Source organism: Taeniopygia guttata, chromosome Z, assembly GCF_048771995.1.
Source record: "Taeniopygia guttata chromosome Z, bTaeGut7.mat, whole genome shotgun sequence".
NCBI lineage: Eukaryota > Metazoa > Chordata > Aves > Passeriformes > Estrildidae > Taeniopygia > Taeniopygia guttata.
In genome coordinates, this window is record NC_133063.1 from 9,663,523 (window position 1) to 9,691,238 (window position 27,716).

General features: G+C 40.1%; 1 protein-coding gene across 1 annotated transcript in view; it reads right to left on the reverse strand.

Moving 5' to 3' along the window:
- The window catches only part of SHB (SH2 domain containing adaptor protein B), a 57,663-nt gene that overhangs the window by 20,392 nt on the left and 9,555 nt on the right, over positions 1-27,716 (reverse strand). The window contains exons 2-3 of the mRNA XM_030257719.4: positions 23,431-23,548; positions 1,060-1,275 (exon numbers count right to left, since the gene is read on the reverse strand). Coding sequence (XP_030113579.4) covers positions 1,060-1,275; positions 23,431-23,548 — 334 coding nt within the window. The remainder of the gene's footprint in view (positions 1-1,059; positions 1,276-23,430; positions 23,549-27,716) is intronic.

The following is a 27,716-nucleotide window of genomic DNA, read 5'->3' on the forward strand; positions in this document are numbered from 1 at the left end:
CATTTAGTCCATCTTCCCTCAGGAATGTTTAAGTCCCTTCTAGCAAAGCTGTATCCCAGCAAGTCAACCAGATCTAGGTCCATATCATTGCAGGGTGTTTGCTCCAGATGCAAGTCTTTGGGTCTGTTCTCATCAGGTTTTGTAAGTTTGTTGTCACTCCATTTCTACAGCCTGTTCAGGTCGCTCAGAATGGCAACTTTGCACACACCCTCTCCTCCCTTGGCTGTTATTCCAAGCTTGATAAGGGGCATTTCCTCTCCTTCTGCTCTTGGTTACTAAAAACTGTGCTAAACAGGAAGGGTTCCAGAACATATCCTTGGAGGAATCACACTTGTAACCAGATTCCAGGAAAAGGATGAATCACTAACACTACACTTTGAGGTCAATGACTCTGATAGGTTTTCACAGATCTACTAGTCCACCCATCTGGACTACAACATTCCAAACCCAGCTGATGCCACAGCACAACATGGTGAAAGCTAAAGTCTACACAGATGACACGTACTGCTCTCTTTCCATTAAGAGATGTAGTAGTTTTAACACAGAAAGCAAACAGGTTTGTCGAGCAGGATTTACCTAGAGTAAATGCACACTGATTACCCAGTAATCATTGCTCTCAGGCTTCTTCCATGTTTAGTCCCAGAAACACACCTCTTTTCTTCCTGCCTCACCCCTAACACTTTATCACACTATCCCTTTGAGAATAGCTCCACAATTTCAGGACCCTGCAAAGCTACTTTCTCACCATTGAGATACTCAACAATAAACATTATCTACATGCCATCCATTAAAATGAGGGTAGAGACAAGGAGCAGAATCAGAAGTTTTGTGAAACAAGTGCTAAGATGATTGACAACAGGTTGGTCAAAGTACCAAACAACAAGTGCAGTTCCATATTTCTGCAGCAGGTAAAGATTTGAGATGACCCACATTCATTTTTGAGACATTTCTTCACATACACATACACAAAAGAGCATAAGTATTTCATTTACCCCTAAGGCAAGTATATATGGTATAACTGTGAGAAAGAATTTTGAGGCTGGGATCTAGGAATCCTACCTGCCAAAGCTGGGATGCTGACTTTGTTCCACTCCCACGGCTGATCATACTCATCTGCAGGCCTGTCATCATCTTGTGGCAATTTGCTTTCTCGTAAACGGCGACTCACCACACTTTCAGAATCGGATTCCACACCACTGCCTTCTGGTTCATAGGGTGTGTCATAGAGCTGCATGTTTTTCTGATGGGACTTCATGCTTTCCTGCTGTTGAAACTCTGTTGGCAAGGAGGAAAATTGCATCAGAATCACTACTAACCATGTCTTATCATTACAGGCTATAATTTTAGAGCATTCAACTTCCACCCATTTCTTAATAGCCACGTAATTATAGAGATGACAAGCTTGTACAAGACTTCTAAATTCTACCTTTACATTGGTAACTGGCTGGAAGCAAAAGTTTGTTCCAGTTAACAACCACAGCTTCATGCCTCCACCAACATTTCCCAGCTTGGGCAGAGCCAGATTGCAGGGAGCACACAATCCCTGTAAGCTGCTAAAAAGCACACTCACAAGCAACTGTACATAAATTGCCAAGAACACTGAAATTGGTGTATAGTTAGCTCTTCAGGAGGAGATGGTTCTAGAGTGAAATTTGAAGAGACAAAGAACATAAAAAAGTAAATCCCACAGTACAATTGCATATGCTGATAACAAAGAATTGTCTGTGTTTACACCTACAGAATACCAGCAAAAAATGAACAGGGACTAGAGTAAGAACACTAAACAAAAGCATTAGAGCTTATCTCACATCAAGGGGGTTGTAACAGCAGTTCTCAGCTGCCTGAAAAGCAGTCAGAACCAAACCTTCTTGGGCAGAATCAGAAGAAGCAGTAAAGAGAAACAGGCACAAGAGATCCAAGTGGCACTTTGTGGGCACCTTCTTCTCCTTGTGTGAGGTGCAGCCCTGGGATAAGTTACCACGTAGGTCATGGGAAGTGTCTTCATTCTTTACAGAGCCTTTACAGGTTAGACAAAGCCTTGGTCCCTCCATCTACTGCTACAAAACTGGGTGGAGTGAGAGACAGACCAGGTGGCTGTGCTACCATTCAGAGGGACCCAGGGAGGCTGGGACATGGCAGACTAACATGCTAGAAAGCTGCTCAGCAGAGAAAAGGACTTTGGGGTCCTGTATGGTGGCAAGTTAAACACCAGCCAGCAATGCACCTTCACAGGAATGAGGGACAACCCAACCTGGGGTGCACCAGGAGTGCTGAATGCAGATCAAGGCATGTGATTCTTCCTCTCTACTCAGCTCCGGCAAGGCCACATCTGGACTGTTTGGTCCAGTTCTCATACGCCCAGCACAAGAAAAACACAAAATACCTCAGGAAGTTTCAGCAAAAGGCTGTGAAGCTCAATAATGGGACTGAAGCACTTTTCACATGAGGAGAGACTGAAAGAGTTGAGACTGGCTAGCTGGGAGAAAATAAGTTTTAGTGAGGACATTATCAATGCATATAAATACCGGATGGAAGAGAGAGAAGACGGAGACAGACTTTTACTGACAGTGCCCAGTGTCAGACAAGACACAACAGGCACAAGTCAAAATATATACAATTCCATTTGAATTCTTCTGAACACAAGAAAACACATTTTGGCTGTGATAATGGTCAAACATAGAAATAGGTTGCCTGGAGAGGCTGTGAAGTATCCATCTTTGGAAATATTCAAGATCTGACTGGACATAGTTATGGACAACCTATTCTAGCTGAACCTGCTTGAACAGGATTTTTTATTAGATAATATCAAGAGGTCCCTTCCAACTTTAGATGTTGTGTGATTATACTGACCACTGCAACAACAAAATAAGAGCACCAGTAATGTACCAAGTTGCAAAGTTATGAAAAGACTCAGAGAACTTTTTAAGCTACAAATGAAGCAAAGATCTAGAGTAGTTCTCTCTGTTAAAACAACAAAAGTCATAAATCAAGTTATATATCAACAAGAATATTATAATCAAGTCACTTCTCCAAACCACTTCAAACTACAGTGAAAAGTCTGCAAAGTGACAGTGCCCTTATTCCTTCAAAAAATAATTTTATTTACACATTAAAAATACAGTATATTTGAAGAAATATACACCAAAATTGAACATACAAGCAAGATACATCCTGTTAATTTCTAGTTATGAACAATCACATCAAGAAAAAATGTTGCGTCGAGGAAAAAAAACTGCAATAGAAAGAACACACTGTTCTCTTGAATACTCTGGTTCAAAAAAATAAACATTTTGATTTTTTCCGAAGTCAGAAAAGTGGTATGTATCTTTTTGTCTTTCAGACCCCTGGACCCAGTCAATGCTACACCAAGAAATGTGCATTTCTGAGGAACAGAAGCTAAATCAGTTGTAAGTGCCAAACACAAATTTGTGTGCCACATACAGCTACGCAATTGGCTCTTTGTGCAAGAGCATATTTCAGTACAAGAACTCTTGCCTGATATTTTTCTTTTACCCAGAAGACCAAAGTATCAAGCCATACAGAATAGTTTACCAGTAAATAGAAGGTGGTCCATGTTTAGGAAGCATAATTAGAAAAATTATGAATATTTGATTCTAAAGCAGAAATGTTTTTCTAGAAAAAGCTACAACCCAGATGGAGAGAAGTGCAGAGCCAGGAGCTGGACTTAATGATCCTTGTGCATCCCTTTCAACTCATCATATTTGTGGTTCTGTGATATATAAAAAGATATGCATGTATGCACATACACTTCTACACACATATCTCCAACCTCTTTTGTAAAGCTTTGTATAAACATGCTTGAAAATTCACTTCTGAGGGTATTTGTAAATAAAAGTAATTTTACTAAAAGCTAAATCAGAAAAAATTCCATTCAATAAACAACAGCACAGCTGAATCTGTACCATAAGCAGTATTAGCATTACACACACTCAAAACTCAGTGCAAACTTGATATTCAAGAATCAGATAGTAGAAAACAACAGCATACTTGTGATGAAGCATTTCTCATGGTAATTTTACAGTCTCTAACAGTGACAGCTCTAAGGGCTAAAACAGTCTTTGAAAAAACTATGTTAATTTAACTTTTTCTTTAGAAATTCACTTTTATGAACTACATAATTGAAACTCTTATTGCTGATTAAAAGTACATTTGTATACAATTCAGCATTAAGTTAATAGCTATCAGAAGAAGCAACAGTTGAAGTTTTGAAAGCAGTAATTTTGCTAGCAGCCTGGAAGACTCTCACAGATAATTCCTGTTCTCATAGATCAGCAGTTATTACAGAATCAGGCTCCAGAAGTTTGGGCTCCTGTGTAAAACCAAGAACTTGACTAGAAGAGGTACCAAAACTGAAACAACACTATGAGATACAAGACTCAGCTTGTATCTTCACACTTGGTGAACAATTCTGATACTCACATACAGAAAAGACCTCCACAGGACAAACAGCCACACCAAACACTTTAATAGCCCTAAAAAACTGAACAGGATTACACACAGATGCACTGTATTCCTGAAAGTAGTTTGCAGACAATCAGGGAATATATCATCAAGGGAACAAAACAGCTATGATGCTAACAAAGTAATCTTTGCAATATTTCCTTACTTGCTTACCGAACCCAACAGGTGAACTTCGACAGCTTGCCTTCCAGAAAGATGCAACAGACTAAAAAACAACCAGACCATTCTATAATGGCCAGATGCCAATAGATATTTCCTTCATCTCAAACTCAAGCATGCAATAAAAAGAGGTCAAACAATGTAGCTGCACTATTAAAAAAAGTTCTGATAATATAAAAGTCCATTTTCCCAAATCAAGCACATCTGTAAATGTTACCAGGCAGTAATAAACTCAATGCCATTTTACAGCCCATTTTTAACATCTCTTTTGATGAAACACTAGACAAGCAAAATGCAGGAGTCTGACTGCCACAATCATGTAAGGAATCTTAGTTACAGAGAGGTTGCCTGAAGTTAAGAGCTTGCAAGAGTTTTGTTTTCCTATGTGGTGAAAGACAATGAACAATGACTGTGCAGGTTGGGAAGCAAAGAGAGGTTCCTGCATCACAGTAACAGTACATCTTGCTCATCTACATCTAATATGCAGGAAGAGTCTAAACCTGCAGGAGACCAAATCACTACCTTATATCAATTCCCTGATTTTTTCAACCTCTGCTATTCTATTGAGAAACCTTTTAAACAAATTACATGCAACCAATCACAGCATTAGTGGCAAGACAGACATAGGTGGCTCGTTATCAGTCTGACAGCCATCTGTAATTTATGCATACTCCATTCTCAAAACCAGGGAAAACTACAGTGGAATTGGATACAATCACATTAACTTACAGCTTGATCAACAGCAGCACAACAAAGCTGTTTTGACTTGCAAGTAGGTCAGATTTCAAAGTGCACTGGCCCATACATATCAGGTACAAAAGTGATAAACCAGACCCCTCTCCATTTCAGCTACCACTTTCAAGACTAGTGACAAATTAAAATTACAGTCCTACCAATTCTTCATCTGCTTTCTCTAGCCAGAAGCCCTGTCCTAGTGAGACAAATCTGACTATGAAGGTCTCATGATGGAAACAGTACAAAGATGCAAGGTCAACTTTTGAAAAGCTACCACTGAAATTGACTTTCAAGAAAAGTACAAGGGTTATCAAAGCTCTTTGTATCTGACAAGCCTAAGAGCAATACTCAGGACAGAAAACAGAATTTTATTGAAGGGATTTTATAGGGGACATTTAGCTGCACTCAGCTCCATTCAACAGAACAGAACTCACAGAGTTTATCTGGCCACATTACTGAATAAAGCTGCATCCTATTTCAGAAAGCATGAAACAAAATACTTGGAAATTCTCCTAACACCAACAAGCAGCTGTTTCTAGAAACCCTTCAGTGTAATTATAATGATTTTCAAGGTCACTTTTGCATGCAGTTAAATTTGTTCAAATACACAGTTATTTGCAGGAAGCCCAGTAGATTTTTCATTCATTTATTAAAGGCACATTAACATATAAACACTATGCTGGAACAAGGTTGTACAGAGGACAGCTGTCAAGCTGTCAGCTTGAAGAATTTCTGTCCTCCTACCTCTGGATTCAGTCTACAGGTCTGCTCCAGATGGTTGTTTTTCTTCTGCTCTCTTTCCAGAAGTCAGCATTTAAACAACTTTAATCCCACTGACCTGGATTTAGTTTCCCACTAACCAAATAAAAACACAACCCGCTATTAACTACATGCAAAACTGTAACCAGCCTGTAGCAAACACCAAATACTGTGCTGCTATTCTCAATGAATATATCAAATCTACCAGAGAATTCCAGTGACAATGATCTCAACACTGAAGAGAGTTTATCTAGAACTCACAAATTTTTTCAAGACATACATTTATCATCAGAAAGATACAGGTATCCAGGTATACAGAAAGATACAGTTATATTTGAAAACTTGTTATGTCCAAGAGGTGGTGATTCATCTTCATCTATATTTAATTAAAGCAAGCAAGCAAAGAACTATATCCTTAACAGAGTCAACTTCTTGCATCTTTTCCTCCTGTACACACAAAATTCCCCATAGGAAGAGGGAGTGCTTCTGCAATGAGAGAGCACGCTAACCTCTCTTTTACTAGGATAGTCAGAGCAGAATTGTGAACAGCAGAACTTTTGAAATGTGGATTCAAACACTTTATATTCAAAAGCCCTAAAAGGGCAGTCCACAAAGTGTTTGGAGGACTTGCTATAAGCACACTGGCTTTTTGTAGATAAGTCTGGGGAAAATAGAATACCATATTAAAAAAAAAAAATTACATGAGAACATAACTCAGGAACAAGGCTTGTTTAAGGACAACAGCCAATTGCATTTCTTGTATTCTCACCTATCATTGAAAACCAGAAGCTATCAGTGGAAGCAGAAAGAAACTTGAAAATGCTCAGGTTCACATTGAGAGGTATTGCTGAGTATCTAATGCATTTCCCCCTACATTATCCTGACAGCCTGGCAGTCTCTAGCAGGTAAAGGTCACATCAGGGCCAGATCTGATCACGAACAACTAAGACCCATCTGCAGGAGTGCTTGCTACCAAGGCTTAAGTTTTCCTGAAATGCTCAAACCCCTGCTTTACACATGTTCTGCTCTTGAGGCCTCTAATGGAAAATCACTGAACTGGCAAGTAATCACATTGAAGGGCAGTGAGCTGTTTGCTCCAGGTGTACAGGCAGGCAACAATCAACGAGCAACTTGCCAGTTTGCCGCAGGCATAAGACAGATTAATGCAAAGATCACCCTGATATGAACATTTGCTTCCATTGAATCAATTCCCAGATAAACAGGTCAAAATACTCAGCCAACTGCTTACTTATCCAAGCCTCACCATTACTGTTTCTTTTCACATCCATTCTGGAAAGACAGCCTGAAAATATTTCAGGACTTGTGATGCAGAATTCTCATTTTATTACTGCAAAGCCTATTCACTAGAGAAGCTAAATTCTACCTCTGTTCAAATTTCACCTCAAATCACCAGAAATCAAACTGCTTTTTCCTCTGCTTCCAAATCCAGCTGGATGCCTCCAACTGCTGGGACACAAGGGAACACCAATTATATTCCAGTGGCAGGGAGGGCTGTTTTGCTTTGAGTCTGCAGCAACTCCCACCCAATGCTAATTATTCCAGATTTTGCTGCAGGAAAAGCTGGATATGAGAAGATCTTCCTTCTCTCATCTTTTCTTCCGATCAGAAGCCAAATGACTCAGAAGTGAGCCACTTTCCAGGAATGAACAGAGATTTGTTCCCCCGTTCCCTGTGAGGGCTTGGCATAACCGCATGATGTGAAAACCAACATCTTCACATGGCCTGCATCATGCCGGAAATACTACTAAAGTCCAAGTATGACTCATTACCCCAGGAAAAAGCATTCAAAGCAACCTTACATTCCAACAATCTTGATAAAGAAAAGTTGTTAGGCCAGTCAGAGCAGGGGCGGGCAGGGAGAAGACCGTGTATGATAAGTATCAATAAACCAGCAAAAAAACCCCATTAATATTTTCCACAGAAGGTATGTAGTGAATTAAAACAAGCAACCACTACCCTACCCAAGAAGACAGGAAGCACACATTTGTCTTTGTGGGTGGGAAGGGTGAGGAAGAGGAGGGGTAGGTGTTGGTGGAGTCGAAGGATGCTGATTAAAAAAACAAAGCACATGGGAAGAAAACCTAAATCCTGGTGGCCTGGATTAAAGGACATTAAAATTATCTTTGGAGATGTATTTCTCTTTTGGCAGAGGCAAAGAAATTAAAACATTAACTTTCTTCAGTTTCCAGGAGGCAGAAATTTATTGTATAAAGCCTTCTACCTCAACACCATATTTTCTGATAAGTAACCAGTGTTTAACTGTCAGTTTTAAATTCTTGATTTCTGCAGACTTTACCCGTTTGGAGATGCTTTGATACTGCTGACCTACTTACTCCTTGTACATTTTTAAGTAAGATAGGAGTAGGGATGCCCTTTTTATTTAAATAAGGGGGGAAAAAAAATCAAAAAAACTTCACAACTCTGTACATTTACTGCTGCTTGACCAAGAGCCAGCTCCAGATGCTGCTACAGCCAGTTACATCACAGTGCCATATTCCTGGTTTAAAACCTGTAGGTTTTCTTGACCTCCCTGGAGTACTGACCTTTAGGATTCAAGGATCATTGTTTCATGGCCTAAACAGAGCAATACAAGTGGCAACAGTGCAAACCAAAAAATTCAAGATCCTAATACCATACTCCAAAATTTCCAAGGTGTGTAAAAGAACATTCATTTCTTGTGGTAAGATGGAGCAGAAGCCCTCTGGGAAACAGAACGCTGTGCTGGGATTTCCATGTACACGTGTCAGTACAAGGGTTTTCATCCGCCCATGACAAACTACAGCGTCCCAAAAGATTTGCTTTAAGATTGGCACAAACAGAATAAATTCTCCCTGAAAGCCATCCTAGACCAAGGTCTAAATGCCTATTTTAAACAAGCTAAAACTGTCCCATGTCAGGACAAAGAAGTTGGTAGTGAATATGACTGTTTCCTGCAATTAGATCAGTCCTGCTGCTCATGCCTGCTAGTGATGCCCCCCACGCCCTTGCCAGTGCTCTTCATGAACACAATATCTCACCTTCAAAGGAATCACCTTGAGAGAGGCCAGGAGTGGAAGAAGAAATAATTCATAATTTAAATGCTCTTCAAGACTCACACAGAAGGAAGATATTTTCTTGCATCATGTCTGCCTGTGCGAGCCTGTTTGCTGGAAGCTTACTCAAAAGAATCAAATGAGATAAGCAGTGATCAAAATTATTTTCTTAAATATATATTTTTTTTCAAAATATATATCTATTTATATACTCAGGATGATATTGCAAGGAATAACCAGATGTGAGCAAAAAGGACTTTATACTACTAAGACAAAATAGGGAACGAATAAAGAAACAAAATGCTTCCTGGAGCTGGAGGTTTAATTCTATGAGAATAATGCAGAAGGTAGTTATCTTTTCTGCATGTTACTGACTTTGAGCACAGCCTCCTAGGGATGTGGGAGAGGGCAGAGAAGGATAAGAGATAGAGGCCTCCCTCCAGACTTCCTCCCTGTGATAGAAATAGTGGGAAGAAATTCCCTACAGGTACAACTTACATGGTATAGTAAGGTAGTAGATTTTTGTAGCCAGAAGAAATGCCGTATCTGATTTAACAAACTCAGATGAGATGTATTCTCAGCCAGATGAGACATGTTATCTTCTTTTAGCCACCTGCTAGCATTTGCCACAGAGAGTAGAAGGCAGGGAGAAGAACTGCTACTTTAATAATTCCTACAACAGATTTATTCCATAGCTCTGGTGGCTACATCATTAAGAGGAACACGGAAATGTGAATTGTGCATTGTTTTCATCCAGCCTGTGAATGAGTGTCACTGTGATTAAAAAAACCGAAAACCAACCAACCAAAAAACCCTCAAAAGCCCTCAACTGCCAGCTGAAAACATAGCCTGAAACCTTCCTGGTAAGTAATGCCCATTATTTTATCTTTATTAGAATTTTTTAAAAAGAAAAATGCTAAGAGAACAAAGATAAATCAATGCTTTGGAAATAATATCTGATGCATTTGCAAGAGCCCTTTCCCTGCTCTTTCCCCAGCCAGCATTCCAGGAAAAGCAGGCACTATCAGTACTCCTTTGGCAGGACTTAAAAGCCACACAGCATCTGCAAGCTAAACCATCTGGTTTTTCTCCTGTTCACTGCAAGGAACAGCCACAGTGGTTATTTGCCACAGTCATCATTTGCAATTTTCCAACTGGCAAGTTGCAAGCAGCAGAGATCAGCCGCCCTGGTTATTTGCAATTTTCCCCACTTTTACATGTTTTCCCTAAGGGAAGCATTGTCCTAGTTCCAATCTTTCTGTTCTGTCATTCAAGCTGAGCTACAGGGATAATCTAGCAAGTCTGATCAGCACCTAAGCACCTAATGAAGATGAATCAACACCTCTTGGACATAACAAGCTTTCAAATATAACTCCAAATGTTCAACTCCAATGTAAATTTAAAGTCCATCACAGTCCTGCATATGCATGCTGTAAGGATCGTTAATGTAGACATAAAAAATGGTTTGCATTTGCTTTCTAGACTGGAGAAAAAAATGGTTTCGTTTAGAATTCTACCTTCCCATGATTAGATGAAGAGAGCTGCTCAGTTGTCATTACATGCAACCATAGATTTTACTTATCACAACCCAAGGCATTGCATGCATTAAATGACAGCTGACAACACAGAGAAAGTGACAGGGATATGAACACTGAAATTACTGGGAAAATGTTTCAACTCATCCTCTTTGGCCTATCATCTCTTTAATCACTGTGTCAAGTAGGTCAGAAAAGGATTGATGGAAGGAGAAACCTGTGTCTAGCATTTGTAGGTTTCAAATATTCTGCACTGAGCTGCTAATATTCAGTACCTTGCCCATGTTTGCAGATTTATTGCTAGTTATTATACTACTCAGGTAAACCCTGATTGGATGTCCATTCCTAGTTAAAAGCTCACTTGCAGAGTAATCCATCAGTTACACGGTGTTGGGTTTTCCCCTTGGACAAGACTGATATAACTACAGAACATGCAGAAGTGTTTGCATGCATGCAGTATACAGCATATCACATCATCACTCAAGAGCATTTGTGCTTACACTGATATATAACAGCAAATAAATCTGCTTAGCATTCAGCACAGGATCATTAAGAACAGGTGGTTTAAGAAAGCAAATGACAGTCATGTGCAAACATAAATCAGTACTTTTTTTCACTTCTTGAAATGGAAATATCACAAATCTGGAAGAGCAATATTTAATATTTTTGAATTAGGGCAAGTCATAAAATGTCGTGTTATAAAAATTCATTGCAATCATGATCCTGAAGCATACAACTGAGTCAACATTTTCTGGTAAATTTTCCAGTTACACTCTTACTTTCCAATATGCATCTCTAAGCCACCAACCAGTTAACACGGAAACGTTTACAATGGACAAAACCACACCCATGGAGACAATTGTGGAAGGCTGTATGTTTTGCTGTTTTTTTTTTTTTTAGTTGTTTTAATAGACAGATACAAAAAGATCCTTTAAAAAGTAGTTAGGAGAAGTGTCTTTTGTCATGCTGTATATTCTATCATGACTCAAGGATCTCAGTGATGGTGCACGTCACAGCCAAAGAAAAGAGAAATAGTATGTGCTACTCAGCAAAAATATAATACAAAATCAAGAGTATATATGAAAGACATCTTTCTTTTCTTTTTCATCAAGACTTTCCTTTTAACTCCATCCCACTCTTCCCTTTCTATTTTAACTGAGGCAGCAGCAGACACCTTCAAGACAGTCTCAGGCTGCATTAGAGCCCTAACTGCTGCTGCAGGACTTGCTTAGAAAAAGCTCAGGTTTTTCTGTCTTGCAGCCCATCCCAGAAAAGTGCAACTGTTGTTTGACTGTACAAAAGACAAAAGCCAGAACAGCAGAAAACCCACTGCAGAAAACCCACTGCTTCATCACAGTGATTTTCAAGTCATCCACAGAAAATGAATGCAGAACTGTAAACAAGCTGAGTTCCCTCAGGCAAACCTGATTTCCCCCAGGTTTTACCTGTGTTGCACTTAATTGTTACTGTATTCTGCAATAGCATCAGTTTTGCATGCCTAAATCCTGCTTCATAAAACCAAGATGTATGTGGACTCTCCCACTTCAAGGCACCTACACATGAAACTGAACAATGCACAGCCTTGTTCAAGCCCAGGTAAAGACTGAATGTTTCCATCTTCTATTTGTACATTGGTATTATTCAACAAATTTAATCACAGTAGCACAAGACAGTCCATCAGCAAGCAGAAATACACTGAAGGCTTCCTAGGTCTTTACCTGAGTAGGGATAACAAAGATTAATGCACATATCAGCACACCAACACACACCAAAACCAGATGAGGCTTACCTGACCTCAGCCAGAAGCAACAGGCTGCTCCTGCAGACAATTGCCTCTAATAATTTTAGCAGTCGGAATGACAATGAACAGCTGGGTTTGCACAGATGTTTGAGCTCCTCCAAAGGAGCATTTTCAAGCAGATTTCTTCATAGCCAGAAATCAGAGAAAGAGAGAAGCTGTACGTTTTTGCCACCCTACATAAAATGCAAAGAGCATAGAAATTGCGTTTCTCACTACTTCTCTCTGAAGTTTTAAGTTCATTCTACGACACTGCTGTGAAGCCACAGCCATTAAACGGTTGGTAAACTGATATGGCAAGATGTACAGTCTCTGTGGCAAAAGTAGACACAGAATTAACTGGCTGAATCTTCAAGTCTCATTTACTTCTAAGGATATGAAAGCACTCATCTGGTTTGGGTTCCCTAACTGAAAAAGGCACAGGAGAAACTGTAGCTTGCATTACAGCTGATGTCAGAAACAGACTTCACTTACTGAAGGTTTCACTCGTATTTTGCCTCTAGGGATTTTCAGAGTGTGGATGCAAAACCAGCAGGCAAACATTTAATTCATTTACTAGGAAGCTAAGCAACGAAGATGGCAAACCATCAGAGCTGAAAGGGTATCTTGTTCCTTCAAAGAACTATTCAGTTTACCTCATGCTTAACTAATACTTCTTGCACCAGCTTTTTTGAGCTTACTTAACTCTTCTGTACAGTGCATATGAAAAACCCAAAGTGATTTGAGTAAGTGAGAGTATAATATGAAAGAATGATGGAGAAAGTTCTTAAGAGAAAAAATTCTCACTAGTTTAGGGCAGGGAAAAAAAAAAAGCCCCAAGCAGGACCTTTAAGTTGAGCATAGCTAGCTGGGGAAAGGGTAGAAATTCCTTTTGACTTGCCAGCATGTGTAATGTCCACTATTTGCCTTTAAAAAACAATAAATCTGGTTAGGCGAGAAAGATCTATTCCCAGGATTGTCATCATGACACTTGCTTGTTTATTAACATGCTAAACATTTTCACATTTCCTTTGGCTAAAAGCCTCTTTGCAAAAGAATAAGAGGAAAGAGAAAAGGAAAAAGCAAAATTGAAGATACATACAAGCGTGACAAGGGACTTTTGTATCACTTTTTGTCCCAACTGTATGTCTCATTTTTTCTTTTAGTATCATGAATACATCTCCATATAACAAATCCCTGTAAAACTCATCAGCGACAGTCTACATCTCCCATACACTGCTGATTATTCATGTAAGAAATTCTCCACGTTCTGCTTTTGAGCCACGTTGCAAGAAGCAATAGAGGTGGCACCAGCTTGAAAAGATTGAGAGCTGAACTGATAAGCTAGCAAGATATATCTCTGATGTCCCCCTACCTAATAAAATAGCACTCCTCCCAGTCAGACCCAAAAATGAGTTCACAGTGTTCCTTTGCTGTGGCAGGCCACAATGGTATCACCTATGCTTCCAACATACCTCCACCTGGAAACCACCCAGAATTCCGGCCAACAGAGTCCAGAAGTGCACATACAAGCCAAGTTCAGTCTGGAAGCCCATCTGTTCAGCCGCTGCTCCCTCCCCCAACAAAGTGATAGTGAACAGCCGTCAAGAGTCAGGCTCCCTTGCTGCAGCAGCATGCTTTCAGCGTGGATTCTGCACTTCTAGGGTTACCTCCACAAAGCCAAAATATTTGTGCATAAGCCCCTGCTCAAGCTACATTTCAGCAGACCGTTTCCTTGTGCCTCACAGTCACCTGTCTGGTCTTCCCAGAGATAAAGTTTAAAAGGACCAGTACCGGGGCCATACTGTCATGGTGATGAAGCTGGAAATTGACTGAGACTAAAAAACATGGGTTCCAGCAGTCTAGTTGTGCGATATGCTGACTCTCACAGCCACTTCTCACTTTCACAAATCAGTTCCAGGCTCATAGAATAGGTTAAATAAGATCTCAGGAAGTGGAAGTCATCTTGTTCAATGTGCTACCCAAACCAGGTCTTCGCTATGGAGCCAAAGTTGCTCACATTCTGGTTTCTCAGTCCAGTCTTAAAAAAATTCCAAAGATGGAGACTACACAACCTCACTAAGCATCCTTCTCCACAATTTGACTGTTCTCATAGTAAGATTTATTTTTCCTTGTATTCAATGAACCTCTTGCTTCAGTTTGTGTTCACTGCCTCTAAGCCTTTCCAGGCATGGAAGGAACAGATGGAACACTGATTAAATCAGAAAGAATCACAGTCTACAGAAGTCTGATTACAAGGGAAAATGCAAAGCAGTTTCATTTTTATTTACTTTATCCAATTTAATACAACTCACACCAACCTCTACAGGGCAGGCAGAGGATCCCTTCATGGCCATATACATTCATGTACGTTCTACCTAAGAAAATCCTTTGCACCAAGATGAAGTACATATTTTCTATCCCCCTAGATGACCAGAGAAGTGAGACACCTTCAAATTCAGCATACATGGTACTAGAGGGTACTAGGGGGTAGTAGATGGGGGTAGGAAGGTAGAGGTGGGATGGGAGGGAGATTAAAAGGACTTGAACAGGTCAGCAGGACACAAAATGAAGAAACAGTAGCTCTTTCACCTTTGTAATGAAAAGAATACCAATATTCCAATTCACTGAATTATTTTCACTCTAGGGTCACAGTTCTCTTTTTCATATTTATCAAGACTCAGCTGCTGGAGTGCTAAAATTACAGATCCTATTGATCACACAGACCTCAGTGCCACTCAAACTGCTGCCAGAAGCATTGCTGTCTTGAAGGGACAGACAATTCACATCCTATATTAAAAACGTCATTGTTCTTAAGAAAAGCAATTCAAAAATCTTGAAACTTATCTGAGGATGAGAAGGATGGAGTAGAGGGAAGACCTGTGGTAACTGGCAGGTGAAAACAGACAAGAGTATCAAAGCAGCATATTAGGAAACATAAATATAACTCCCTATGCCACAGGCAACGCTGTATGCAAAGCACAGGTAGGCACCAGGGAAAAAAGCACCTGCATACACTACACATGTTGCTTGTATTGGGAAAGCAGATAGATTTTGTCAAACTACCCATTTTCATCAAAAGTGGCTTGAAACTTCTGCTTCTTTGTCAACACCAGTCTTCCAGACAGCAGGCAAGCGGTAAATAGCATTTTGACCTCATTGGTTTCTCTTTCCCAAACATCCATTTCTTCCTTCATTTTGGTTTTTATGCAAGTACATAAGCCAGATTCATCAGATAGTGAGCGAGGAAACTGAATGAAGTCCTTCAACATGCATCCTCAAATAGTCTACTACAATTCTATTGTACATTTCCAAAGTTCTGGACACCTTGTTTCCATTATTTTGGGCACAAAGTTTGTCTTAAACCTGAACAAGAGTCAAGAAACTGTGAAAAACTCAATTTTTATTCAGGCTTGTGATTCAAGTTTCACATTTAGTCCATTTCCAAACTATATCAAAACAAAAGAGCAAGATGAAGGTGTTGAAACAGAAAAAAAAAAAAAACCCACAAAAAAACAAACATTAATTTAAACTTGTAATATTAAACATTAGAGAGGACACCTTAAATCTTTCTAGGGGAGGAGACATTTCTAAACATAAAGAAATTTTATTAATTTTATGCACAGCTAGTTTCCAGCCAGTGATGCACCTAATTGTAGCAATCATAACATATTGCAGTCTCTCACTACATGAGAAACTAGGCTCTCCCCTTTCTGGCTTTATCTTCTCACAATCACTGATTGGGCACGAAGTGCTCATGGAGACAGAAAGAGAAGTACTGACGATCCTGGCAACTGGACATGCTTCTAAACTGGTGGGGTTTCACAGCACGTGTGAGATCCATTGCTTTGCTCAGAGAACACAAGGACTTGTGTTGAAGCAGGTCCAGCACTATTTTAAACATTACTCAATTCATGCACATTAGACCTAATGCCAAGGAAGAAGCTCTCTTCTGTAATTGTTCCTAGACAATTTATTTCCTTTAAATTACTGTCCAGTGGAATGTCTGTCCAAATTCCAAATTAAATAAGAAACAACTTGTAATAGATGCTAAAGCCCAGGAGGTTTCTAATTAACATTGCATCTAGCATACTTTAAAGAAGTACAGTTGTTCAGAGCATATGTCCTCACTTCTCATGAGATGCAGTGAATTTTGCACTGCAGGACAGCAGCAGGTGACAGTAACACTAGCACTATGCTCCAAATGATGGGGAATGCTCAGAATATATCAGACATCCCTCCTTTTTCACTTCTAGGAAGAGCTCCCCAAGATTCCCAGTGCTGTTCTATAGGAAACTCCCAACATGTAAATAAAACCACCTTCTTGCCAATCACAAACTCACTTCTGTGTGCTACTGATCTTCTTCAAATCCTACCCAGTGGCTCTCCACATTGCAAATGTTGAGATGAGAGCACATACACATTGAATTTCAAGAGTGAAGGGTTACCTTGCACTTTTCCACGCTTTTAAAGGAAAAAAAAAAAATCTTAAAAAATTTCTACTAGAATGACCAATGTGTGGTCTATTCATGTCATCTGGAAACCGGATGATAATGGTGCTAATGAGGAATTCACAATATGACATGAAGTGCATTGACAATGGATCAATTCTCATTTGGGGCTCATTTCCAGTCATGGCCAGCCTATTGTTAGACCCTCAAACAGAATAATAATTGAAACACACAAATCTAGGAACAAGAGAAAGAGCTTAAAGTTTTTTGAAAATGATGCCAGCCACTGAGCTTAGTGGACAAATACACTGCTTCTCCTGTGTTTGTTACAGCTGTCTGCCATGCTCAAGTGCAGACAAACAGAAAATCTTACACAGAGCCACTACAGTGCTTAGAGACCTGGTTAGCTTGCTAGGCTCAGTGATTTTCAATAGGCCAGAAATATTCTTCCTAAACTTCCCATGCTGTACGTGCTAATCTAGGCATCCTAATCGAAGCCATATCAAAGCAGCAATCACTGCTCTTCTGATATTATTTGCAGTTGCAAACCCGGTGCCAACAAGCAACATGCCAGAGGCCACCTGGTAAGGAATTTTACAAGATCTGACTCACCACCAGTGTGCTCTAGTGACTATTCAGATGAAGTTACATGTCTGAACAAAAAAACAGCCTTTCTAGTTACAGGGAAACTGACACCCAAGACCTTTTGAAGTAGGTCCAGGTTCATGGGAATGCTGTTTTCCCCATACTCCCAGCATTTCTGTGATAGCTTGCATGAAGACCGAGCTACTTCTCCCAGCATGTCCATGGGAAGCTCCCAGTTAAGGCAGGAGCACTGCTTTTGCTAGGCTGCCTGTCATGCATTAGAGATTCCATTGTGATGCAGCCATGGACTCTTATCTCAGTCCCTAGAAGGAAACAGTGAAGTGCAGGAAGGCATTTACTCTTCTAGCACTGTCTGCACCAACAGAGGAGTCTCAACTTTCTGCATCCTCAGAGAAAAAAGGCCAAGCACAAAATCTCTAAGTATGAGCTCGTTAGACTTCCTCACTGCTGTTCCGTAGCACAGCCAGGATAATGCATATGGAGACAGGATGATAAATACATAGAAAAAGAAGAAAATAAGAGGGTGCTAATATTGTAAGCCTATGAACAAGGCTGCGATTTTTCTCTTGTAATTCTCTCTAATAACCCCTGGTTTAATTTTAAAAGACCTCCCGTTGACAAAATGCTCACATTCATTAAAGCCCCTCTAGATGAAACCCCTGCCCTTCCTCATCACACACTTCCCTTAGTTTATGCTCACTTTTGCTAGTAGTGCAAGTGTGTAATTGCTCAGGTTGATGAAAGCATTGAACAACACAGGCAAGAAAACAGGTATCTCTGTACCATGATCCTAATGCTCCAGAACATCCCCAGGAATAGATCCCAGCTATTCTGGTCCATTACACAGATCCTTCTCCCACATCACTCAACCCTAGAGCATTCACACAAGCTTATCTATTCAGTTTGAAACTTGAATTCAGCTTTCCATTTATGGCCAGAAGCCTTTTTGTGACTTATTTAGATTTTCCAGTGTTCAAGGAGTAGTGGCAACATGCTTCTGTGTCGATTTGGGACTTGCCAAATGCACACTGAGCACTTTCCCTAATCTCACAGGTTGGCACATCCCACCCACAAGATCTAACATGCCCAGTCCCCAGGACAGTTGTGTGACTAGACTCTTGTGAAAAATGCATCAGTAGTAAGTTGAATTCCTTCCTCCTGTAACACCTACTTTGTCCAAAAGGAGGTATTTTATACCCTCAGGACCCTCTCAAGTAACCCTGATCAGAACAGAGGCAGAGTGTATATTTTATTAATAGTACTATGACAGCCTTCTTAAGTCTGCACAACATAGCATTTGCTCCATGAGAAATACCACATGGTATATTACATCTCAGGGAAAGCAACTGTTGGCAGAAATGCTACCCATTTAAGTATTCAGAATTCTGAGACACAATAGAGTTTTTTTACTCCCTGGCTACCACATCCTTGAGGCAGATGCATGAGCTAGAGGTCAGAACCTCATAAAGAAGCTGATGTCTCTAGCAGAGTCCTAGGTCATATCTATAAAACCAAAGGAAAAACATGATGTACATCAAGACTATCAGGGCACAGACCTGAGGCATTCCCAGATCTCTAAGAAATCAAGGCACTGATGCTCCACATGCTCAACTTGCCTTTCAAATCATTGTCCTAACTCAAGGGCTTAACCTTCCCTATTTTTCCTTCCCTGACTATTCTACAGAACAGAAGACACAATTCCTGATCCAGGAAAAAACAAAAGTGATTTTGCCAGCACACTTTTCTCAAGGTAGGCATCATATCCCGATAATCCTTTCTACTTCCTCTCTCACCACACACCCCTACCCCTTACCAACCATTTTTCATGATGTGGCTTCAAATTATTTTGAGACTTAAAATGACCTTAATTTTACAGTTGTTTAAGTAAGCTGAATTATATATTATAGTATGTATCATGCTAGGGGCTTCATACTCAAGAGATCATAAGCTGTTCTGATCAGGGTAACTTTAGAGGTTACTCAGGGCATAAAATATCTTCTTTTGGAAGCAAGATGCTCTCTTCAAATCCAAGCACCAAGTAGGACAACAGATGCAGTTTATAAACTCAATCTCTGTAGCCAGTATTCCTTATCATACCTTAAGATGACACAATTGTTTGTGCAACAAATTGCCTAGCAGCATATCTCCATTAGAATAATGATCCAAAACTGGATCCTTCTCCAAGTTTTAGATGCACTCTATGATGCAGCACACAGAAGGCTGTAGTATAGGCAGCCTTGATCTGGCATTTGATTGCAAATGTTTCATGCAATCTGAGGACTGGTGTTAATTCTTTCTGAAAGGCAGAGATGCCTGGAAGAGCTATGTCAACATGCACAGCTATCAGGAGAAAGAGGAAAGGCACGACTGTAAGGCTACACATAGAATAGGGCCTTCTGGCTTTTAGGGGATTTTAAAGGAAAAAAATGCACACGTTTTCCCCAGCCACTGCCATAGTCATATCCATGAACTAAGGAAACCTTTTCTCCTCTCAGGTAAGGGATTACCACAGAAAACAAACAGACCCTTCTCCAGGTCTTCTGCACATTCAGTGCAGGTTGATGGGAGTAAATACTCAAAGGGCACTTAACTTCCCCTCCCCTAGCATTCCCGGAGAGAAATGGATGACAGAGCCTGGATGTTATGATCACCATCACTATGACCTGACAGTGTCTATGCCATTCACTTCTGTTCAAATGCAGCATCTCCAGCCACTGCTTCTCTGCAGAGCTCTCTCTCAAGCATGAAGAACATCCTACATCTGATCCAAGCAGTGATGCTTGGTTACAGTCTAGGGAAAGCAGCACAGGCTTGTTTCTGTGACAGGCCACATGTCACCACAGCAGCTACACACTGACACCAGGGGAGAAGTAAGGTCAGCTACCCAGGATCCCTAGAAATCAGCATTGTAACTATCCCTATTGCTGTCATGGCACGCTTGATAGCAATCTCATTCCATGCACAGTCCAGGATACTTCACGTCATATACCACAGAGAATTTCCTTTATGCTCATGTAGTTACTCTGGGACATCAAATCCCAAGGAGGTTGTGGATAAGGCAAAGATGCAACATCTGTTACTGTGGCGTTGGGTACACACCCAGCCAAACTGAGATTCCCACCACAGAGCATTTCAGGAATTGGACTGCCAGGGATTCTCTCTGAACCTTTGTCATGGATTTCCTGAAGATGGGACAGACACTTATAAATATCAATACCACAGCAGGTGTGTTCAGCCACAAAAGATGATAGCTTCTTATCAACATGCATTCGTTATCAACATACTCTACCTTAGCTTCAGGTCAAGTCTTTGAGAAGCCTTTCCAAACCTTTTCCTAAAGGCTGCTCTTTTTTCTAGTCATCACAACCACAAATCTGGGGATTTTTGGCTGGCACTATCAGCAGAAGAAACTTCAAGCCTGACTGAACTCAATTCTAACCACAGACAGCATGGGAACAGATAGACTGTTCAATAATTAATTGAAATGAATCATCTCAGGGACTGCCTATTCTTTTAAATTAAACATCAACTCAGAACAAACTGCCTGACAACTGCAAGACCACAGAACTTTTAGGAAGAAAGGATAAGCTCTGAATAAAAATATTAGTTACTTCAGACATCATGCATTTCTATTCAGAGGTAAGCTTCCTTTCTCATATTGAAAGCACAGGGTCTTATTTCATATGGACACCTGCTTTTGCCTAATCCTCTACTAACTCAAGGAGCACAAAGCATGCACAAATGTTTTAGGGTCGTATTTCAACTACCCTTACACTGGGTCTCCAGAGTTCAAGAGTTAGGGTGCACGAGTAACATCGAAAAACTGATAAAAAGCTCTTTTATTTTCTGTCTCTCCAACAGTGCATTCTGCTGGGCTATGCAAAGTCCTGCTCTCTAGGATTAAGCCACTTTAAATGCAATCAGAATGATTTAATCAGATTAGTCAGGCTAAACAGATAGCCATCAGATGTTTTTCTATTCATCAGACAACAAAACTAACAAACATAACAAAGGAGTAAATATTTTGAGGCAAGTCAAACTTTAATCAAAAGGTCTTCTTCAGAAGCAGTAGATACATAATAGAACTCACTTGGTGAATATAAACAGAACCTTTAAAAACTCTCCAACAAGATGCCTTTGGATTTTCATTTATCAAGTAAAGTGCAAAGGCAACACCAGAGTAATAATAAAATCCACACACATAAAACTACATGCTTGAATACAGTCAACATAACCTGACGCCATGGACGTTTATGGCGAGACCTTCTCTATCTACATTAGGACAAGATGACTGGAAACTAAATACCCAAATCTCAAAACACTAAACATCTTCACAGGTATATCAATCATCTACCTCCTACTAGCTGCATCACATGAATGTGCAGAACACTTGCTCTATCATTACAATCAATTAAACCCTATTTTCAAAAGTGCCTTTAAGATCTTGGAGAGCTCCTCATGTTTCCTTTATCATGACATGGAGCAGATATAACAGCTTATCAGTTGCACCAAGCACCAATTAGGCAAAAGGATATCTTCTAATTGCAATGGCTCATAAACCTACTGTCCCTTACTGCAGTTAAACCATCCAGTATCATCCACTAAATATCTAATTTGCTATGACTAATCTGAAAAAGGAGAGAGAACAAACTCCAGTCCTAAATGCAGGAAGAAATAAGCCAATGCACTACAAACTAAATAGTTTAAATTACAAGTGCTCATCACTGCTGTATAAAGAGCAAGAAATTATTTGGACTAATTTGATTTTCTGAGAAATTCCTTGACTTATAATTAATAGATTTACACTAATGAGAAGTAACAGCTCCCAGCCCTTCTATAACGTACTGAAAACTTCCAAATAACTGTTTCCATGTCATTTCCTGTGTCTCTCTTCAGAAATGCTTTAAGAAAAGAAAAATATGAACACTTGCATGAAAAAAGGATCTTTGCATCCAACAGCCTCATCTTCCCCCACTGATTAATCTTTCCTGAGGGCCCAAAACAGGAGCTGCCAATAGAAAAGGAAAGCATACAATCAACTTAACTGGGCACGAGAGTGACTTTTACCGCAAAATGAGAAAAAAAGGACCTGCTGTACATCCAAGAAATGCACATTTGATCTGCACAAAGGTAAGTGTTGACTGGTCAAATTGTCACAAATTAAAAACATACGGCCCAATACCTCAGAACATTTTATAGACTGCACAGCCAACAACTAGGGTATTGATCCTGATAAACAAAATACATAAAAAACAGAGTTGCATAATGCTGGCACAAGGAGTTTAAATAGTTCAAAGGCATACAACAATATCACCACTAACATTTCCCTACATGATAGAAAAGGAAGGACACTACCAAGAACAGCAATTAAAGGCTCACAGGCATCCTACAGTGTCTCATTTTGACTACTGGTAAAAAAACATCAGAGAAGCAAGGAAGGAAAGACGGAAGCTACAGAAAGATGTAGCTCTGCAGCCCTCCTCCAACACCAAGAAGTCCAAATCTGATTGAGGAAAAAATTCCATAAGCAAGCTGATCAACTGTTTTTAAGTGGAATAACACAATGTCATGCTTTGGCCATCTCAACCACATACACACATGACAGCCTTCATAGTGCCAACTCCCATTACTCTTATTTTTTCATCTTATCACACCACAGTACAAAAATTCTATATTTAAAAGCGAGGTATAGAGTGGTATTTTTAGGTATAAAGGCACATGCAGGAAAATGCAGTGTTTATGTGGCTGCTGCCCACTAAGCATCTTCAGAAACAGTTTCCCGTGCCAAACGACATTTCTGTTTCACAGCAGCTATAAAACACATGTGAACTGCCATGCAACTGGAGCTCACACGTGCAACTGTCGTTTCTTACCAGCCATTATTCTCTGGGCTTCATATGGTTCCATATAGCCAGTGTTCTCCCCTTTTCCCATTCTGTTCAACTCACTTTTGGCATCAAACGGATCTGAGTAGTCATCAGCTATCAATACCTGAAAGACAGGAAAGTAACTGTTACTGAAGTCTCCAGTCAGATGTGCAAAGCAGAAGGCAATGATATCCTATCAGCAAATAAAAGCAGCTTCACTTGGCTGCATCCTATGCCATCTTCAAAGTACAGTCTTGGTTCAGAGGAGAAATACACAATTGCTACAGATCAGTTACTAAATGGTACTGAAACAGAAGTGTGCTCCTGTTTATACCGGAAACTTCATAAAGGCAGAATCCACGTCAAAAGGATTTCTGACTAGCACAAGCAATGGAATAATTGGGATGGATAAATTAGAAAGAGCCAACCAGCCAGCAAATTCAATCCAGTGCAAATCTTATCAGAGAAGTCTGCTAATATTAAAGAAAGAAAGCACTCTTTCCTTTGCACCTCCTCTGCTTTTAAGGTTTATAAGCTACAACTGAAAATATTGCCAGAAATTTTTAAAACAAATATTCTAAGGCTACTCTTTTCACTGCATTAGTAAGAAGCCTTTTCATCTTATGTTCCACCTGAAAAAAAACAAGACACAAAACAAATTTCTTGGCTGAACTGAAACCCTGAAACCCACCTGTGCCATTCTTTCTCTCAAAGGAACATTATTGTTATTTATATTTTGTGAACAGAGACAAAATATAGCAAAAAGAAATTATCTGTCAGAACACATTTTATTCCTCCACTAGGAGATTAAAAAAATCTGAAGGTTAGAAAATCTCACATTTGACCATACATTACTATGCTTTCCTGACCACTGCAAAATCATTGTATGCTGTAGGTCCCATCTATAGGTTTTTTATCAGTCAATTCAAGTCATAGGAATCATTCCTCCCTACAACTGAAGTGGTAGAGCTGATCTTTGTTTCTGGGATGTGACAAGCAGACTGGGGCAAAGGCAGAAGTCCTCATATGAGAATTATTGCAGAGCACAGAGATAGAATCTACAGCAGGCAAAAGAGTTTGAAGCAAACAAAAGCAGGCAGAGGCAGGCTTCAACATCAGAATCCCTATGAAATCATAAGATTATTCAGGTGGGAAAGAACCACTAGAGATCACCCTATCCAACTCATCACTTAAAGCAGGGCAAGCCTAAAGGGTTTTGCCCTGACTGCTTACTTTATTTACGAGGCATTTTTCAACTGAGTTACTTTACAATTTTAAGACAAGCACTAGTAAGACTTACAGCACAGTGCTATTCCAACAGTTTCAATCTTTTCAACAAAGAACCAGGAGTACATTGCCAGCTAAGAGACTGAGGCAGCATCTGCTTCTGTCTCCTGCTGCCAGCATATCCCACCAGTCAGAGAAGAAAAACAGGACACACAAGTATTCACAGATCAAACACCTGCACAACTGCCATGGCATAAATGAGCACTCTATTAGGAAAGGCAGAGATCTCCTTTAAGATTAGGAAACAAAATGTCTAACACACTTCAGTGTCATTACTCAGGCCCTGCAACACTGGCACACTGCAATTTTATACTACTTATTTTGCTCATTTTACTACCAAGACTGACGTTTCAATTATGGGTTTTTTGTGTTTTCCTTTGCTCAGAGTCTAAAGTGACTGGAAGCTTTTTTTTGACCAGAAATCACCAGACTGACATGGATCATCGAGAGAGAAAAACATAATTCTTTCTTTCACTTGGTGTCCAAAATTACTCCCTCATTATTTCAAAAAACAGTTAACACAAAGGAGAACAGTCCCCACCCCCCGCCTGGCAGCATATGCCCAAGCAGCAAATCAAGTGACAGCAGCTGCACACACTTGAGACAAAGACAACAATGTGCATCACCCAGCAGTAATCTTTCCTAGTCACAAGGGCAGTTTTATTTCCAAAATTGATGCAGATGAAACACCATCCATGTTGTCTTCTGCTCCGACCCTCTCAAGAGCTGCTAGGTGATCGTATGTGCTCTGTGCTGCTCTCCTTCGCAAACACTGACACATAGTACTCGACAATCCTTTGCATAACTACTAGAACATGAAACAGAAAAGTAGACTTGGCACAGCTATTTGACATTTCTTCTTCTCCCTTTGTCCAAAGTACACTAGGAGGAAAATTATACGTAAAAGATGCTGTCAAACAAACCCCCCTCCCTCCAAAAAAATGCAACCCAAAACCCTCCAGCCTAAACAACACTGTCCCACAGCAAATCCCAAACCCACTTTTCAGCACTCAGTCAGGCAAAAAGAGCAGCCTGCTCCACCTTTCCTGGAACTGTATATCTTATTACAAGTGGATTCACAACGCTGAGCTGTCAGGAGTCCCCAGCTGACTGTACTGTTTCAATATGTATTAAAATTCAGTAATTTGCAACCTAGATGTAGGAGCTGGCCAGTGCCAGAATTTGATTTATTCTATACTTGCTAACAGCTATAAATTCTCCACTTCTAGGAAGTCTCAAGCATTTCTACTTCTTTCAAAAAAAACCCAAAATTTTGAAAACCTCAAATGAATATGATTGCTAGTTCTGTTATAATATACTTACTGTAAATGTCTGAACTCCTTTTGACAACCCTATTTCAGAGGATTATTCTTCCTGTTTTCAGAGATCTCAACCAGAAAAAGAGTTCATACTCTGCAAATCTTTCTGCCATCTCCCCATAAGCTACTTTTAGCTTAATGAGCTCACCTTCCAAGCCTCTATGCTTGGTTAGACAAAGAACAGACAAAAACTTTTGATGAAATAGAAGGTTCGTACATGAATTTTCTAGTTAAACAAAACACTTGCTTCATGACAGATGGTATTAATACAGTGTTCTCATACCCCTCTCATGCTATCCTGAGAAAGAAAAAGTGTGTCAATGTTACACAAATATCACAGGCACATGCCTTGCATGTGCAGTGGGGGTTCTGCAGACCATGATCTTGATCACCTCCATGCCACACAGGGAAGATCCACTGTGATAACACCATGCTGTCACCTCTTCCCCACAGGCACGTAGGGGCAGGTCTTTCTGTGTGACAACCAGTGTGCTCCCGTGTTCAGCAGAGCTCATTAGCTTTCCAGAAAGCGGCATTTTTTTTGTTTATATTTCTTCCAACAATCTTTCAACCGCTGCCCAGCAAACTGATCTCAGTCAGGCATTTGTTTTCTACAGTTCAGAGGCCAAGGCAAGCACAGGAGACCCCAGGTTAGGCCAGCATGCAGTGCCCCTTCCAGCTTTGACTGAACACACTTCCAAGGCAAATGACTGGAAGTCATTCGGCAGTCGTTTGACTGGTCTCCAAACAGATCTTTCATGTTACTGACTGACAAACACTGGATAGAAAGCAGAAGATGATGGACAGCATCCATTGTCTACCAATGCATCCCTCCTAGAAGTCTCAGCTAGTCAGATTATCCCGGTTCTAATGCTGTACTTGCCACATAGCAAGTACACATGCCTGGACACAATCAGAGGAATGGCAACATGTTGAAATTTTCTAAGCACAGCTAAAGACAGCATTCATACACAGAGGATGACCTTTGGAGCAGGACACATTTAATTTGGCTCCCTGCTCTGCCAAATCCAGCCACCTTTGTCACAAATCCTGTCTGTCAAAATGAAAACACAGCTATTAGGAATCCCAAGAAGGTAGTCATCCAGATTCCAAATTGCTATTGAGATCAGTTGCATTTGTCAGGGTTATTGTCAAAGACCTGTGGCTTATCTCTTGACAGAATGCAAGATCTACATTCTGAGTGTGGACTATGAGCTCCTACAGCTACTGATTCCTGCTCTGTTCAAGCCTGTTCTATGGCATCCCATACATATATAATACTATTTTCTATTTTTGTACACATAGCAGCAGTATTTTGAGGCATCAGTAACATCAATCAAAATAACTTTAACACATAAATAGAAGTGCAGTTATTAAAAGACGCCAATAAGGATTTAGACAACACTTGTAGGGGCTCTTCCTTGCAGGTTGCTACTTAAAAGTCAGAAGACAGAGAAAAATAGTACAGCTCAGTTACCAGACAAGATGACAAATCAAAAACCATAACTCTAGCTAAAAAGTTAATCAGCAGATACAAGATCAAAAACCTAATAATCACTCCACCCCCCAGAAAATTAAATACAGGCTGAGACTGTGGTTGGTTTATCCCTCTATTATATATTAACTGAGTTGCAAGTTTCACTGTTGATGCATAGTCTTTGTTCTTCTACAGTCTTTAAAAAAGTC